The 16,966-nt window shown below is 50.2% G+C and overlaps 1 protein-coding gene across 1 annotated transcript; it reads left to right on the top strand.

Moving 5' to 3' along the window:
- The first annotated feature begins 2,552 nt into the window (after positions 1–2,552).
- On the top strand, positions 2,553–14,270 carry LOC133349667 (keratin, type II cytoskeletal 8-like). Its single transcript, XM_061563298.1, has 9 exons — positions 2,553–3,006; positions 7,383–7,591; positions 8,294–8,354; positions 9,184–9,279; positions 10,962–11,126; positions 11,390–11,515; positions 11,794–12,014; positions 12,180–12,247; positions 12,910–14,270. The coding sequence occupies exons 1-9, from the start codon at positions 2,776–2,778 to the stop codon at positions 13,026–13,028; spliced, it is 1,296 nt and encodes a 431-aa protein (XP_061419282.1). The 5' UTR covers positions 2,553–2,775; the 3' UTR covers positions 13,029–14,270.
- The last annotated feature ends 2,696 nt before the right edge of the window (positions 14,271–16,966 follow it).

Genomic DNA, 16,966 nt, shown 5'->3' with positions numbered 1-16,966 from the left:
AGGAAAAGGTAAGCAAGTCAATACATATTAATAACAAATACATTCATTATATTACATAAGTCTAATTCATCAAACTTGGGCAAGGCAGCAAAAACAACATCACAGTCCCAGACCACACCAAGATAACACACAGAAGTAGTCCCTCAATGAAATAGCACATAAACGTGCAAATGTGACTGAATCTTCTGCTTCAGGAAAACCACCTGCCACTGGTGTTACCCGTGGCCGGAATCGAACTCTGGTGGCTGGGTTCGTAGTGCAGCGCGCGAATGACCACCACCACCACCACCACCCACCCCACCCTCAGCGTTTACGAACACAGTCGTTTATTTCCAAGTCTCAAATTGCTTTTCAGGAAACGTTCGACGTCCTTTAAAATCACGGGTTGCTGAGCAGAGGATCAAATATTAAATATGCCAAGTGGCCAGCAACAAACCGCGCTATTCAAGGTGTACAGTACAGGTGTAAGGTTTAACCCGTATCTTGAATTGAGAGAGAAGGGTGACTAGAAAACGTGGGGAAAAAGACGATGGGAGGATGGAATTCCAAAGTGGAGCAGTGCGAGTGACCTCCGGTGTGGTGGTTGAACACTGCGGATGAGACGACACGGTCTGGTAGACAGAATAAGAATATTTATATTGGAGGAATCCGATGAGCTATAAAGCTCTTTCCCCCCACAGATGTCCAGTAGACAGACCTGAGTCCTCCACATGGGTGGAGGAACCGACGACTTAAATTCATGCTTAGCAGTAATCAAGACGGTAGCACGGTTGGTTACGTACGGTGTAAAAGAAGTTTAACATACATACATACATAAATGAGTGATGAGTAGGTGACTCACCACCGGTGAGCCCGTGTCTGGGAGTGAACCAGTGAGTGCTGGATTACCAAGATGACTGCTTTAGGACAATGATAGAATGATGAGTATGTTATCGACCACACAGCACCGAATACATCTCCAGCATCCTCCGGATTCTGTTGTTGTGAATCACCGCACGGGGTATGGGGTGGTGATAACAGCACTGGCTTCTGATTCACTGCAGCTGATGTAAAGTCAGTGCAGGCCCACGCCTTCACGAAGGCATTCCCGTATTCACGAATGTTCTGCGTTGGAGTATTTGAGCACACCCAGACACACCAAGCATTCCAGCCGATAAGATCACCCATCAGCAGCATCGCCCGTTGTGCCTCGCGCGTGTGAGTGTTGAGTGTGTGTGAGTGCGTATGTGCAGGTGAAAAGTATGTGTGTATACGGGTGTGTGGGTGGGATGATGGTATGGGGGAGCGGTGGCATAGTGGTTAGCGCACTGGCGTTACACGGGTTCGATTCCCGCTCACGGCCATCACCAGTGACGATTATCTGAAATGGTCTTGGGCCTCCCCTTGGTCGACTCAGCCTCAAATGAGTACCTGCTGCGGTGTGTAAACATCGTCACTCGGGAGGCAAAGGCGGCCGGGCGTGGTGCTGGCCACCCACCCCCTCGTGTGCCTTGCTCGATAACAGCACTTGCCCCGACAGTCTGTTAAGGCTACACGGGGGATATTTTTTTGTCTTTTTGGTGTAGAGAGCGGTGGTGTCGTGGTTCGAGTAACTGGAGCAACGAACCCGGCAGCATGAGTTTGATTCCCACTCACGGCCACCATTGACGAATATCTTGAACTGGTCGTGGGTCCTCGTCCAGGTTGACTCAGCCTTAAATACGAGCACCTCCAGGGCAGTGTGTCAACATCAGCAATTGGAGGGGACAAAGGAGGCAAGGGCGTGGCACTGACCACCCACTCCGTCGTGTTACCCTCACGGCTTTCTCAGCGCTAACAGCACTTGCCACAAAAGTCAGTTAAAATATATATATGAGACATCGTTGCATTTGTGCGTTACGAACTCCGGCCACCAAAGTTTGATTTCCCAGTCACGGATAACATCAGTGGCAAGTGGTACTCGAACCTGTTTGATCCTCGTTTAGGTCGACTCAGACTTGCACGAGTGCCTGCTTTAAGATGGAGAAACATTGCAGTGTTTCATTGGGGGAGACAAAGGCAACTGGGCGTGGTTCTGGATACGCCACCACGTGTGTATGTGTGTCTCGCACTGGCGTTAATAGGTGCTCGCTAACAATACAGTACCTCCAATAGGGAGCGGTGGCGCAGTGGTTAGCGCAACACGCTACGAACCCGGCGGCGACTCGAGTTCGATTCCCGCTCACGAACCAATAACAGAGGCGAAAATCCGAACCGATTCTGCGCCTCCCCTAGGTCGACTCAGCCTGCAATGACTACCTGGTGCGGTGGTGTATCAACATCAGCATGCGGAGAGACAAAGGCGACCGGGCGTGGTGCCGACCACCCTCGATCGCGTTCGCCGTGTTGGCCTTCATAGGTGCTCCCCAACAGCACTTGCCCCGGGAGTCTGCCAAAGGCTCTACGGGGGAGCTTTATCTTTGCGTGTGGTTACGGTAATCCCAAGCCAGCGCAATCCGCCCTCGGCCAATGATAACGAAAGCAGACGCCCCTTCGCCCGGGCCCCTATATAAGAGCCAGGTGTGCAAGTCACCTGGCTCCAAGCGACTCGAGGCAAGCCACCACCACGCTCCCCTCCCACCGCGCATCACCGCACAGCCCACGAGAGAGAGAGAAGAGCGCAGATAGACTTTGTGCAACGCAGTTCGCTCAGAGGTCCTAAACCACCGCTGCCACGTTCACGCTCCGGGTGTAGCGGAAGACTCGATCGTCGAAGGGTTGACATTTGGAGAAACGCAGGAAGCCACCAGCAGCGAGATGTCCCTCCGCAACCGTGGCTTTAGCAGCAAGTCGGTGGTGACCGGGGGTAGTCTGAAAGGCGCTCGCTCGTCCATTCGTTACGATGGCCGTGCATCCCGCTCGTCCGCGGGGGTCCTGTTCACGGGAGCCCCCCCTCCCGAGATCGATCGCTCCGTGCAGGACGTGAGGAGCCAGGAGAAGGATCAGATCAGGGGCCTCAACGACCGCTTCGCCAACTTCATCGACAAGGTGCTTGTCTGTCTGTTTGTCTCTCTGTGTGTGTGTGGCATCTGAGTCTTACTCCGACGCCTCTCGTACGGTAAAACCCACGGCACCTGCCGGGTCTGTGTCCGTGACCTACCAGCGGGCGTTCGACACTTCACGTGGCCTTAAAGTGCACGTAGCCTGGCACAAGCGCCGTGGCGACGTCACCCCCACTTCGTGGCAAATGGCGGTGGTTGTTGTTGTGTGCGTGTGTGTGGAGGTGTATTACCTATGAGGTGTATCGCATACAGGTGTGTGTAGGACGGAGGTTTATCTCCTATGAGATGTGTGTGGGAGCGGTAGCGTAACGGTGGGAGCGGTAGCGTAACGGTGAGCGCGCTGCGCTACGAACCTGACCGCCCAAGTTCGATTCCCTCCCACGGCTACTCCCAACACGAGTAGCGGCGATTACCTGACCGATTCCGGGTCGACTCAGCCTCAAACGAGTACCTGGTTCGGTGTGTAAACATCCCCACTGGGGAGACAAAGGCGGTCGGGCGTGGTGCTGGCACCCACCCACCCCTTCGTGTACTGTCCCGAGCTTAATAGGTGCTCGCAAACAGCACTTGCCTCAACCGTCTAAGCCGATACGGGGGATCTGTGTCTTGGTTGTGTTAGAATGTGCAGGTGTCTGTTGCAAGCTGTTGGATACATAGGTGCCGAGTATGTGTATCCTACGGTATTACTCGCAGTTAATCTACAAGTACAGTAGGGTGCTGTACCTCTACAGGTGTTATTTAAAATCTGGATTGGCACCTTATAATGGACAGGTGTATTGTAAGTTGTTATTGGAACATGATCACACGGTGTGTGGATATGTTCAGGTATGTATTTACACCTATAAGTGCGCGTCATCATGTTTTAGTGTGCATGATGCAGGTGTGTGTCTTGTTTAAGTTACAATATTACACTGTTATATATATATTTTTAGGTGTCTTATATTTATATGTAGAGGCGTTGCAATATTCAGGCATGTTTCTGTGTATTTTGTTGATGTGTGTGCGTAAAAAGTTTTTTTTGGAAGATTGTGATGTTTCAGGTGTTTGTGTAACAAGGTGTGTGTGGTTCAGATAATATATGTGTGTGTGTATATCCGATGCAGCATTATAGGTGTGTGTGTGTGTTACAGGTATCATTGTGTGTGTGTCTGTTCTAGCATGTGTGATCGGTTCGTGAGTTGTAGGTGTGTTCAGGGCGCCACGGTGATTCGATGTTAACTTACATCGCCTGGTACGCAGGAGGTCGTGGGCTCGATCACGACCCTGACGCCTGCTGTATATTTGGAGTTTGTGTGTTCTCCCCGTGGTAGCGTGGATTTCTCTCCCGGTTCCTCCGGTTTTTCCTCCACATTTAGATTCCACGTGCATTTACAGTATTTGGCTGCTATAAATTACAACACGATAAGCCACTTAGTTGAGCTGTCATTTGTGGCCAGGTCGCTTCTGAAAAAGAGCTACATAGATCCGTGGGCCTTACCTGGTCAAATAAAAATGGTTTGTCGTTCAGACTCGTGTGTATCATGCATGTGTACACACTTGCGTGGTATTACCTGTGTAGTTGCTCTTGCCGCACATGTACGCTACAGGCGTGTGTACCTGTTTGAACGTGTGACTTTTGGTGCGTGCATTTATTATAGATGAGCGTATGCGTGCGTGTATCTCCAACCACTATGCAGTACACGCATTGAACAGTCCTGTACATTCTAGACTTGAAGTCCTGTGCATATTCCCCACCCATTGAGCCACAATAAGTAAGTCCACGTGTCATGCCTCATCCTTCCTTGGTCAAACCTTGGATAGCAAAATCTCTACTCATTTCACGTTCGTCAGCCAACACGTGGTGGACGAAGACGAGTGGAACAACAACGAGAAGGCATATTCGTTGGTTCTTTCGGTAAAGTCACGTAGATAGAAAATAAAATAATAATACAAAATAAAAATAAAAAACCAAAAACTCACGACGTTTCAATCGCAACACAAGCGTTCGTCATCAGGCGACCGCTTGTGTTGCGATCCAAACGTTGTTTTTTTATATTAAATTTTTTATTTTGCATCTACGACACTTTACCGAAAGAACCAAAGAATATGCATTCCTGCAGTCACGAAAGTTTTAAGTCAAAATTTTACGAGAAGGCATCGCTAGGAATGAGATTAATTGTCCAGGGCTGGGCTATAGAACTTCCTCCTCAACACAAGAGCTTAGTCCATTATTGGGGAAGTATGGCCATATCACCCACACAACCCGCATGGCGTGGGCAGGTCCCTCATCCAGCCCCGAAATGACCAAAGTGGTTGTACACTCATGTCGGACGTAAACCTTTTACATAATTAATGAGTAAATTACATTTATTCACTTCATCCATAAAACTGAAGTTTTACTTTTCGTTGACAATACACATGCAGATATTAATGCTTATGAGCATTAGGCTAATGCATTGTGTGTTTTGGGGTTTAGTTAGTTCTTAGAGAAATACTGTGTGCATGTAGGGCCTTGTTAGTTTGCTGTGGGGAGCCGTGGTGCAGTGGTTAGCGCACCCACACGACCTGGTGACCCGAGTTACATTCCCAACCATGGCTAACACTCGTGGCAGATCAAGATCGGAACCTGTCCTGGGCCTCCCCAAGGTCAACTCTGCATTGAATGAGTACCTGAAACGGTGTGTGTCAACATGGGCAATGGGAGGGGGACAAAGGAGGCAGGGAGTGGTCCTTGCCACACCGTGCTGGCCTTAATAGGTGATCACCAACAGCACTCCACCACACCAGTTCATTGTATCGCACACACACACGCTACCTGTGTGTGTGGGCGGTACAGTGAGTGTGCTGTTTATGCAAGAGGATTGAGTTACCCAGCGGGGTCTGCAGTGTCAACTGAGCTGTGACGGATGCAGTGAGCGCAGACCGGGAGAGCGGGCGAGGCGAGAAATCCACTCCGGGTCTTAAAAACGACGAGTGGAAAAGCTGATGTTTGTGCCATTTTAGCAGTAGCAACTGATCCCCAGACTCCACACGCATTCCATTCAATGTATGGCTCTCCGCACATTTATTTTAACTGTGGTAATGGTTATACAAATTGTGATATTTTTATAGTAATTTAAATAAGGTGGTTGGTTCATATCTGTATTTTTTTTCAAGTTCACTTTTTATAAAACACTTAAACTTCCCAAACGTTAAAATAATGAAGGGTGATTCATAATAAAGGTTTTTGGGTTAGATCGCCTAAGTATAAATATGTCGTAACCCTCCATCCGACAAAGCCAGTAAGGGTTGTCACGTAAGTAAAACATACCAATTAGTTACTATTTCAGGTGTTTGCAGAGTAATTCCACAACATTTAGAATTGTTAATCATGAGCCAAATGACAGATTGAGCTTATTTAAATCCTTTAAAGTCACACAATTCCAACTATCATCTTGATGATGATGATGATGCTGTTGAGAGTGATGGTGGCAAAAAAAATTGGTGATGCTGATGACGGTGATGGGTCATGATGATGGCGATGAAGAACATTTTCATGCCGAAGTCGACAACAACGGTGATGGCAATATCGATCATGCCGGAGACCGCAATGATGATGAAGACATTGATGCTACTGCTCATGAATTTGGACAACGACTCCATTAATCTCCAGAGAACAACACAACCGCCCCCTGTCACTCACAACCAAGGGTGGTCGAAAAACGTTTTTTTTGGAGGCCCTGAGAAAAAATCCAGATGAGGCCTTCCCTGATGCCCATCAGCTCATTCTGAGAATAGGAGAGATCTATATATATATTTCTCTTTCTTGCTCGTGGTTGACCACCAAAGGCCCAAAGAGTCACGTGGCCCAGCAACAAGAGGCACCGTTGAAGGTTTAATATTCGTGTTTTAATGTTTCTGGAATTGAGTGAGCAAGGCTATTATTGTAAGAACTTGGGGAAGAAACGATGGGAGGAAATTCCAAAGTCGAGTGGTGCGAGGAAAGAAGCTGAAAAGAGAAGCGATTCGACCTGCAGTGTGGCGAGTGGGCGGGCGGGTGGGTGAGCGAGTGAGATGTCACCTGCAGTGTGGTGGTTGAACACGTTGTGGATCAGATGAACCAGTTGGTCTGCTAGTCCCGACTCCTTCACATGGGTTTAGGAGCCGATGAGCGAAGTTGGTGGGAACAGTAACTACGGTACGTTAGTAGCCACAGAAGCGTGATATGTCGGTGACGGACTGGAATTTATGTACAATGAACTTCTTTCGCACCGTACATAGCCAACCGTGCTAATCGGACTGCTCTGAGGGATGGCAGAAACTACCGTGCCTGCCCCATTCTCCCTCCCAACCCCCACGGCACTGCTAACGAGAGCTAAATGTCCCTAACGAACGTGCGCTTAGGTTCGCTCCCTGGAGCAGCAGCGCTCGGTGCTGGAGGCTCAGTGGAAGGTGCTGCAGGCGAAGGGCGACGACAAGTCGAACCTGGAGGATATCTACCAGGAGTACATCCGCGGGCTCAGGCGCCAGCTCGAGGTGCTGCAGGAGAACAAGGAGCACCTGCAGTCGGACGTGGGGCACATGCAGGGCGTGGTGGAGGAGTTCAAGAACAAGTACGGATGGCGATCTCCCCTCCTCCACGCACTCTCCTACCCCCCCCTCCTCTCACTCTACATTCCTCCACGCACTGGCCCATCTCTCCCCTCTCGCCACAATCTACTCTTGCTCCCCTCCGCACACTCTCCTACCACCTCCCTCTCAACCCACTCTGCTCCTATTCTTAGGTTTTTTCGGTAAAGTCACGTAGGTAAAAAATTTAAATTTAAATTAATAAAAGTAAAATAAAAATCACGACGTTTTAGAGGCAACACAAGCTTCCGTCTTCAGGTGGAACCGTCACAGCTGGATCCAGCTAGCTGTATCCAGCTGTGCTGGATACAGCTAGCTGGATACAGCTAGCGTGCTGTGACGGTTCCACCTGAAGACGGAAGCTTGTGTTGCCTCCGAAACGTCGTGATTTTTATTTTATTTTAATTTTAATTTTATTAATTTTAATTGTTAACCTACCTGACTTTACCGAAAAAACCTAAATATGAATCCTTGCAGTCATGAAAGCTTCAAATCTCGAACCACTCTGCTCCTCTCTGCTCACTCTCACAACACATCTTGCCCTACTCCACCTCCACGCTCTTATGTACGCGAAAGAAGCTCGACATGCATGTATATACACATACGTGCGTATACATACTATATACACGCATGGTAATCTGTCCGCTTGAGTTTTAATGAAAACGCTTTTATCCGTCGACGTTTAGGTACGAGACGGAGCTGAACAACCGCAATCACGCCGAGAACGAGTTCGTCCTCATCAAGAAGGTGAGCGGTGCCCTGAGCACAGCGCTCCACCACAGCCACATCGGAGTCAGAATATTTATTCATACTGGAGGAATCCGATGAGCAATGAAGCGATTTTTCACAGGTATCCAGTAGGGGGCACGGGGTCGGAGCGTTACAGCCGTGAGACGGGGCCCAGGCAACACGTGCGGCTACGCGCTGCTTGATAATTTACACGGTCGGTAAATGAACATCTCCCAGGGAGAGACTCGCCTGCTCTGAGAACTGATCGCTCGCCACTCCTCGCGTCGGTGTCGCCACTCGATTTGCAGAAAGTCGCCGTTTTCTGGCACCAGCCAATGCTCTTATTCGGCATCTAATCTTTCAAGAGGTGGTGGGTCTCACCGCAAATGCCAACGTGCGCAGATAAAAGGAGCCAACTAACAGTGGCAGTAACCTCATCCCTATTATCCATGTTTTTTTTACTCAACGGCAAACTGCAGGTGAGTGGAGTGGTTTTTGCGGAGGATAGCGTCGATCTAATTCCTGACCACGGCTAACGTCGGCTGTCGGCGATGTCTGAACCAGCACCACCTCCGCCTATCTCCAAGCTTCACCACACCCGCATATTGACCAGCGCGGTGAAGTACGGCCAAAACACCCCCCCCCCCCCCCAACCTCACCCCCCCCCCCCTGTCGTGCCCGACACCGACGTGGTGTTGCATACATCCAGCAGTGGATTAACAAATGGCTGTAAACATTATTCACAACAACAACAACGAAGGCCCCGTTGAGACCAGGAGCCTCGGGACACTTCCGGGACGCCCCCCACGTGGCTTCTGTTCAACGTTCCGACCGTTGCGTTTCGTAGGATTTCGACGACGCCCACCTCAACAAGGTGGAGCTGGAAGCTCGGCTGGAGGGGCTGACCGACGAGATCGACTTCCTGCGGAGGATCTACGAAGAGGTGAGAGCGAGCGCGCGGTGGGCCTCTGGTCAAATCGGTCCCGCAAGTTTGTCGGCGTCCAGCCTGGACGTGGTGACCGCCGTGCGTCTCGCGGCGGCGTGGAGGCGGCTGCGGGGGCGTCTATTGTTGTACCGAACTTCTATCGTCCCCTGTCTAACGCTCCCCGCCGTCACCGGTTCCTGTGAGGGTATGGTCAAATAAATGGACTCTAAGGAACAAAAAAACGTAACTTCTGCTTTTCGTCCCGAGGCTCGGTGCACAGTACCCTCCCGCTGGCTGATGCTTGTTTGGCATTCCATTAAATATTAGCTTTGAATTGTTACGTCAGGGATGAGCGGTGGCGCAGTGGTTAGCACACTGTGTCCATGGCCTGGGCCACCTGAGTTGTATTCCCGGCCGCGGCTAACTTGAGCGGCACGACCACCCACCCCCACCACCTTCACCAATCACAGGGTGGTCCAGATGTATTGTGACCCCAAACATTTTTTTCCTTTGCTTATTCAATTCTGTTTTCACATCCCTATGTTGGTATCCAATACGATTACGTTTTAGAGTATTAAATGGGGGTCACACGACATTTGGACCACGCTGTACATTGAGCGGTATTCTGAAGTTGTCATCCCGCTTGTTTATTTCAAGCAGATACTTTGCACAGCGAATGAGGCAAATCGAAGGCAAATCCTAAAAAAACGTCCCAAACTCTCATTGACCACTCCATGCCTACGGAGCTCTCTCTTACTGACTTTGCAGAAGGTACTTTGTCCCGGAGTAGTCGCCTATACGTATGTATGTTGAACTTTTTTCACACCGCATGGAGCCGACCGTGCTAATCCGAGGTGCGCATGGTGCGAAAGAAGTTCCGCACGCATGCAAACCCATTTGACGTATTTTAGACCACGGTGCTATTGAGGAACACGCGCGCTGAGTTTCACGGTGAGCCGTAGGCAAATGGCGACTTGAGGCGAGGGGGAACTGGGTTTGCCTCGCTCGCTTGGCTGCGGTCAAGCGTTGTCCATCACCGCCTCGCACGGCCGGTGCGGTGTCTTCCGCAAGGCAGGAATTTTCTGCGGCGAACGTTGATGGTTTGTTGTTGTTTGTGAACGCGTCAACCGCAAAAGCTGAAATAATTTTCAATCCATTTGCAAAAGACATTCGGAATGTGACGGTTTATTTGCAACTCTCGCCCTTGCTCATATGCACGCAGCTAATTTGCATTTTTTCTAAATGATTACCCATATTCTACAATTAATGCCAGTTGGCGCGAACGAAGCCATACAAGTCCACAATACGATTGCGGTCGATACAAACGAGGTGGTAGATAACGGGACCGAATAGAATCGACAACTCGAATCAATCATGACCCGGAGAATCGTGAGCCAGTTCATCGACACGCTTTGGCGGCGATTCACCATTGTTTGGCCGAGCCACGTTGACCCCTCCCCTCGCGTCGCTCGATTTAAGTGGCTCATCACGTGGACATTTATAGCAGCCAAATGCTCTAAACACACGTTGTTTGTAAATGTGGAGGGACAAAATGGAACAAATTGCACACGACCACGGGGAGAACATGTGAGCTCCAAATCTACAGCAGGTGTCCGGGTCGGGATCGAACCCACGACCTCCTGCATACTGGGCGAGGGAGTTAACATCTCGCCACCGCGCTTCTTGTCTCGGCTTCGCAGGAGCTGCGCGAGCTGCATGCGCAGATGAACAACATCTCGCTGACGGTGGAGGTCGACACGAACCGCCACTTCAACATGGACGACATTGTGGCGAGCGTCCGCTCCCAGTACGAGGCCTTGGCCCAGCAGAGCCGGCAAGAGGCTGAGGACTTCTACAAGGTCAAGGTGTGAGGACCACCACCATCGTCAATCGTCGACGGCGTTATCGTAATCACCACCACCGTCTTCATCGTCGTAATTGTTATTATCACATTTTCATCGCCGTGCTTTCCATCGCATTTCCATTGCTGTCCACACGTGGAGCCCTGGGAGAGAAAAGGTTTGTGACCATGGGAGAGACGAAGACGGCCGGGATCCGTCGGGCACCATTGAGCGTGGTTTTTTTTCGTGTGTTCCCTCCACCCCCCCCCCCCACGGCTTTGCGACAGTTTGAGGACATCAACGCGTCCGCAGACAAATCCAACGAGGACATCCGCAACGCCAAGCAGGAGCTGAACGATTTGTTGCGAACCATCAAGAGCCTCACGAGCGAGGTCCAGAGGCTGAAGCAACAGGTGAGCAGAGACAAATAATACCCCCCCCCTGTAGCCTTTACAGGCAGCTTGGGCAAGTGCTGTTAGCAAGTAGCACCGAATAACGGCCGGCACGGCACACGAGGTGGAGGGTGACCAGAACTAATAGAGATGTTAAAACTGTGCGGAAGATGCCCATTTGAGGCAGTCGCCCGCAAATAGTACAACACACAAACACGCCTGTGCCCACCGGCACACAAGCCCGCAAGCACATGGTCACAGGTGTGTGTCTGTGCGTGTGTGTGCGCGCGGTTGCGCAGCGCGGGCAAGCGGAGCGCGCGGTGGCCGAGGCGGAAGATCTCGGCGAGCAGGCGGTGAAGGACGCCAAGCAGAGGATCGCCGACCTGGAGCAGGAGCTGGCCGACAGCCGCCGCCAAATGGCGCAGCACGTGCGCGACTACCAGGAGCTGATGAACGTGAAGCTGGCGCTCGACATCGAGATCGCGACCTACGGCAAGCTGCTGGAGGGCGAGGAGGACCGGTGAGTGTCCGGCGCTCACAGACGCACGCACGCGCGTTCGGCGCTCAGCAGAGCGTGGTTCGGCGCGGGTTTTCGGGGCCTGGGGTGATTTTAATTAGCTTGTTCTGAGATGCTCGTTTGTTGGGTCGTGCTTTGCTGTGTGTGCTGTCGCCCGTGGTCCTGCAGGCTGTCGTCCCTTGCTGGGGCCAGAGGGAGGAACTCCAGGAACTACAGCTACAACTTTGGGGATGACGGTAAATTCACCGTTGTCGCGATTGTGATCAGTCATCATCGTCATAGTCATCGTCTTTGTTGTCATAATCATTGCTGTCGTTTTCATCGTCATCATTATCATAATCGTCATCATTGTCTTCAATATCATCTTCGTAATAACTTTCATCATTATCATCGCTGTTCATATAATAAGCAGTGCATCAAACACAAAGTAGTTTCTCAGTGGTGGCAATTCCACATTCCTGTGCCAATGCCGAGAAAAACCCCTGTTGACGTCCCACAAAGTGGAACTCGTGTCGCGTAACCTGGAGAACCGTAGACCTGAGCTCACTCGTGAACAAGATTTGAACCCACGATGAATCTTCCCACCCACACACCCGAATGTGGTGTCCTTCATTGCAAGGCCCGCAGGCCACTGGCGGCCCCTGGTGGCCTTTTAACGAGGCCTCTGACAATACACAACAAATGAAAACACCGCCATCATCGTGCTGTCAAACCCAAGGGTTTCAAACGTGTGGCGGCCTTCACACTGTTGATGTCTTATCGGCCAAAGTGGCTCTCCCCCACCCCCTCTGAAAATTAGTGAAGAACCAGCGCAACCATGATCCACCGTGCGATGCCAACGTATAAAACGCGCGCGTTGCTTCAATTCACTCCCGACTCCTCTGTTTTTCTCCGGCAGACCTGACTTCCCACTATGAGAGCGCCGTTCCCAGGTCATCGTCCAAGACGGTCATCATCAAGTCGATCGAGACGCAGGACGGCAGCGTCGTGTCGGAGACGACCGAAGTCCGAAATTAAACCCGGGCATCGTGTTCCACGCCTGCCAACCTGGCTCCAGCCCCCACCCCACCGCCCCCCCCCCCCCCCCCCCCGCTGTGCGATGTCGCGATGCCATCCCTAGTGGGCACCTCCCGAGGCGGGAATGAAGCCGCGTTGGCGGACGCGGAGACGACGTGGATTGGAATGCAAGAGTGCAGGTCGCATAGCTGGAAGGTTTAAAAAAAAAGAATACAAATATAACGTTTTGGAAAAAAAATATGCAGTGTGAAATATTTGGCTGTGGGTGGAGGGGGTGTGGTGCTATTTGCTTTTGAAGTCCAGTTTGTATCCTTTCGCCGTGTCTCTGCATTAGGTCCCCTTTCCTCGCGCCACTGACGCTCGCACCAAAACCACGGTTTGATACGTACGGTGCAAAGGAAGTTCAACATGCACACATCTCTTTAAAGCGACCTCTTCATATCACTCCCATGCATTGCACCGCGTCTCGTCTGGCACGACGTCCGACGTTTCTCTCCGTGTGCCGGGTGAAGCTTCTTCAAGAACTTAACTGTGAACGGCTGAACCGAACAGTTCCTGAAGAAGCTGCCCAGCACGTGCAACAAAACGTCGGACATTGTACCGAACAACATGCCGTACAAAGCAAAAACACATCAACAAACACAGTAAAAAGGCACTTAACATCGCCTTTTGTCTTGACCAGTGCTGTGGCACTGCAACTTGTTGACAATAAATTGTGGTACTGGTGCAGCATGTGATAGGAAGTTTAAAAATTAAGTATCAACTCCACCGTGCATCAGAAGACCATCAAAAGCAGACACATGGTGAACGGTGGTTTAGACGAACGTTCAGTGCGCAGCCTCGCTGCTCAAGGGCGCGCACGGTGTAACTCCGCTCTCGGATTCTGCAGCTCTTGAAACACAAACCTGGGAATAGAAAGGCGGCACGCTCGCTCGCTCGCTTGCGCCTTGTTAGAGAGTGCCTTTTTTTTTTAGTTCTGCTGGCGTCGGTCTGTGCGGCTGTTCGAAACCGTTCCACTCCGCTTGGGGTGGGGGGGGGGGCTCCGTGTCGGCTTTTACTATTCTGTAGTGTGTAAAGAATAGCCGCTTAAGTAGACGATCACTGACGGGAAGGTGAAGGGCCGTTATTATTCTCTAGAGTCTGCCGCGTGAGTGTACGTCGCGTGAGTGTACGCCGCGTGAGTGAAAGTCACGCGCACACGCTGGGATTCTCGGGAGAATAAAGCCGGTGCACTGTTTTAAATGCTGCGTGTTGTTGTTTTGTTTTATTTACTGCAGTCAAACACGGCGTTTGCTCAATGCAACATGGGACATCGGTGACTATTACAGAGGGGCATCGGCACCAGCTGAATATATTTAACTATTTTAATTTACTTCAAAGCCTCTAGGTCTTACCACGTCTCAAGATGCTGTATGCATGGGGCCAGGTGGGTGGGGAGATTTACGACTGTTTTAATTTTTCCAGGTAAAGCCCACTGAGCTTGTCATGTCGAAATTTATAGCAGCCAAATACTCTAAACGCGCGTTGATTCTAAATGTGGAGGGAAAAACCGGAGGACTCGGAGAAAAATCCACGCGACCATGGGGAGGATATGCAAACTCCAAATATACAGGTGTCCGGGTCGGGATCGAACCCACGACCTCCTGTATACCCGGTGAGGTAGTTAACATCTCGTCACTGTGGCGCCCTTTACTTTGCAAGTGAAAAGACGATCAAAAGCAGGAGATGAGGAAGATCTTGAGTCAAGACTTGAACAGCAGTGGTGATCTGGCAGCATGCGTGACGAGAGGGAGGGAGTTCTCGCCAGCTGAGGAAAACGAGTGACCGTTTAATTGAAGAAACATTGACTGAGCTTGGATAAAAATTCCTTGGTTTCTAAATTGGGGAGGACGTCAGGGGGCGGGGAGGGGAGAGATGTGAGCCAGGGGCGAGGTCAACGGAGAGTCTTGAAGATCTACGTGTGCGATTTTCCAAATGATCCGGAATTCGACTGCATGGCAGCTGGCCAAGAGGGCCCAGTGCATGGGGGGGTGATGTGACCACCGTTCTGGGTGCGAATGAGGGAGTCCAGAACAGTACCACTGCCTCAGTTGATCAAGGAAAATTTACTCGCACTCCACATCCACGGTCCTTTCCAGCCACGTTCGCGATAATAAACATTTACGTGGTCAGCCACGATTACTCTGCTGCTGGAGGACGAAGACCTCCCCGAACCGTTGCGCTCGCTCGCGGTCGTGCGACGTGGCGATCGATCCACCGCACAGCACCTGCACACGCAAGCTGCCCTCGTCGCGAAATCTTGACGGTGTCCGTGATAAACGTGGGCCATAATGATGTATACTGTCAGGTTGTGGCTGTTGTTATACCGGACCTAATCTGTCTGCCTCGACAGCCCAGGCCATATGATCATATTTGCTCCGGTTCACGTTTCCATATTTTTCCGAGCAATGGGCCAACGACAAACCCACTTAACATTCCGCTGGAAGAGATCGGTAAACGTGGAAAGGTGGTCCTGTGGTGGGACTGTGAGGAGTAAGGTTAACGGAGCTCTGGCATAATTAATTCGTGCATTCTTTGCAGAGTGCGTGTGCATTGTTGAAATATCTGCCAGGGGGTTTAAATGTCACCTACCGGAAGGGCTCACGTTCGCGTTTGTAAGGAACCCACAACCCACCTGATGCGCTATTCAATGAGTCATCTTCTCATCCTGCACTCCGCTACGATGCAGCGATGAAAAATTGAACCCGTAAAAACTACGCTTTTCACTATAAATCCTTTATATGCGTGGCGGCTAGAGTCCTCTCGTCCTCTGGCTTGAGATAGCTGCCACCTATGGGTCAGATGATTGCCTGCCACCATTAAGCAATTGGTAATTAAATATAAAAAAAAATCCTAAAAAGTGTAAAGTTATGGAAAAAATTTTTGACGAAAATAAATTGTCACGCACAACGAGTCTGTGTGCAAAATGTCAGCTCGATTTGATCACAGGAAGTGGGTTAAAAAACGACCGAAAGATTTGCACGGTCGTAAGCGCGCAAGCAAGCAAGTGAACTTAATATAAAGGATTAAAAAAGACTCACAATCGGGCGGCACAAAACAATGCTCTCCAGTGTGAATAATACGTTGGCGGAAATTATGTTTTCCTGTGACTGATACATTTACTGAATTCATGTGACGATGATTGATCGACGAGGATGATTGAAAATCATTATAACGATGATTACAAATATGAATTATATTAATTGATGATGCATTGATGGTGGATTCTGATTATGAATGATGATGCAGACTACTTAAAATTAGGATTGTAATTAAACGATGGTTTCGCTTTAACATACCTGTCAACCTCTTAGTGCCCACCTTATTACAGACCAATTCAGCCTTTGGTCACCCCGTGCCCCTTAAAAATATCAACTTCATCCGACAAAGTCCCATCACAAGGGAGAAACACAAACAAATAGACAGCATTTTTTTGCCCGTATTGAAACGGCTGTACGCCGTATGGACCTGAAAACTCAATTTCCCTGCACGAGAATACGGGGTAAACCGTATGGGTTGACGGCTACGTGTTAATCTTGCAATTTCAACCACTGCGAATAAACCATTCGGCTTCTCGCGCCGAGCAGCGAGAAGCCCCCTCCCCCGACTTCCCACACCGCGAAAAACGTGGAGTTGGCTCCCAGCAACCGCACGAAATGGAAGCGGCTCTCCCAGATATGCCCACAGGGGTTTAATAAAAAAAAAATCACAAACGGTATAACTGGGAGCGTATCCAATGCCGTTTAATGTGATAGAAAAAAACAGACGATTATATATATATATAAAAGACATTTTAGTGTGTAATTGTACGAGCATGGGTGATGTGATGTGCACAATCTAGGTAACTGTAAGGGCATGGATGTTTTTATTAGGTGTGGTAGGAATAATGGGTACAGCTG

The sequence above is a fragment of the Lethenteron reissneri genome, chromosome 31 (assembly GCF_015708825.2).
Source record: "Lethenteron reissneri isolate LAM-NWPU_2019-01 chromosome 31, ASM1570882v1, whole genome shotgun sequence".
Taxonomy (NCBI): Eukaryota; Metazoa; Chordata; class Hyperoartia; order Petromyzontiformes; family Petromyzontidae; genus Lethenteron; species Lethenteron reissneri.
This window is presented reverse-complemented; position numbering and strand designations above follow the sequence as displayed.

Bases quoted from the DNA above. Each gene is read 5' to 3' on its own strand.
- LOC133349667 (XM_061563298.1), top strand. From the start codon at position 2,776: ATGTCCCTCCGCAACCGTGGCTTTAGCAGCAAGTCGGTGGTGACCGGG. The intron at 9,280-10,961 runs GTGAGAGCGAGC...TCGGCTTCGCAG, and splicing joins TGCGGAGGATCTACGAAGAG to GAGCTGCGCGAGCTGCATGC. The intron at 12,248-12,909 runs GTAAATTCACCG...TTTCTCCGGCAG, and splicing joins CTACAACTTTGGGGATGACG to ACCTGACTTCCCACTATGAG.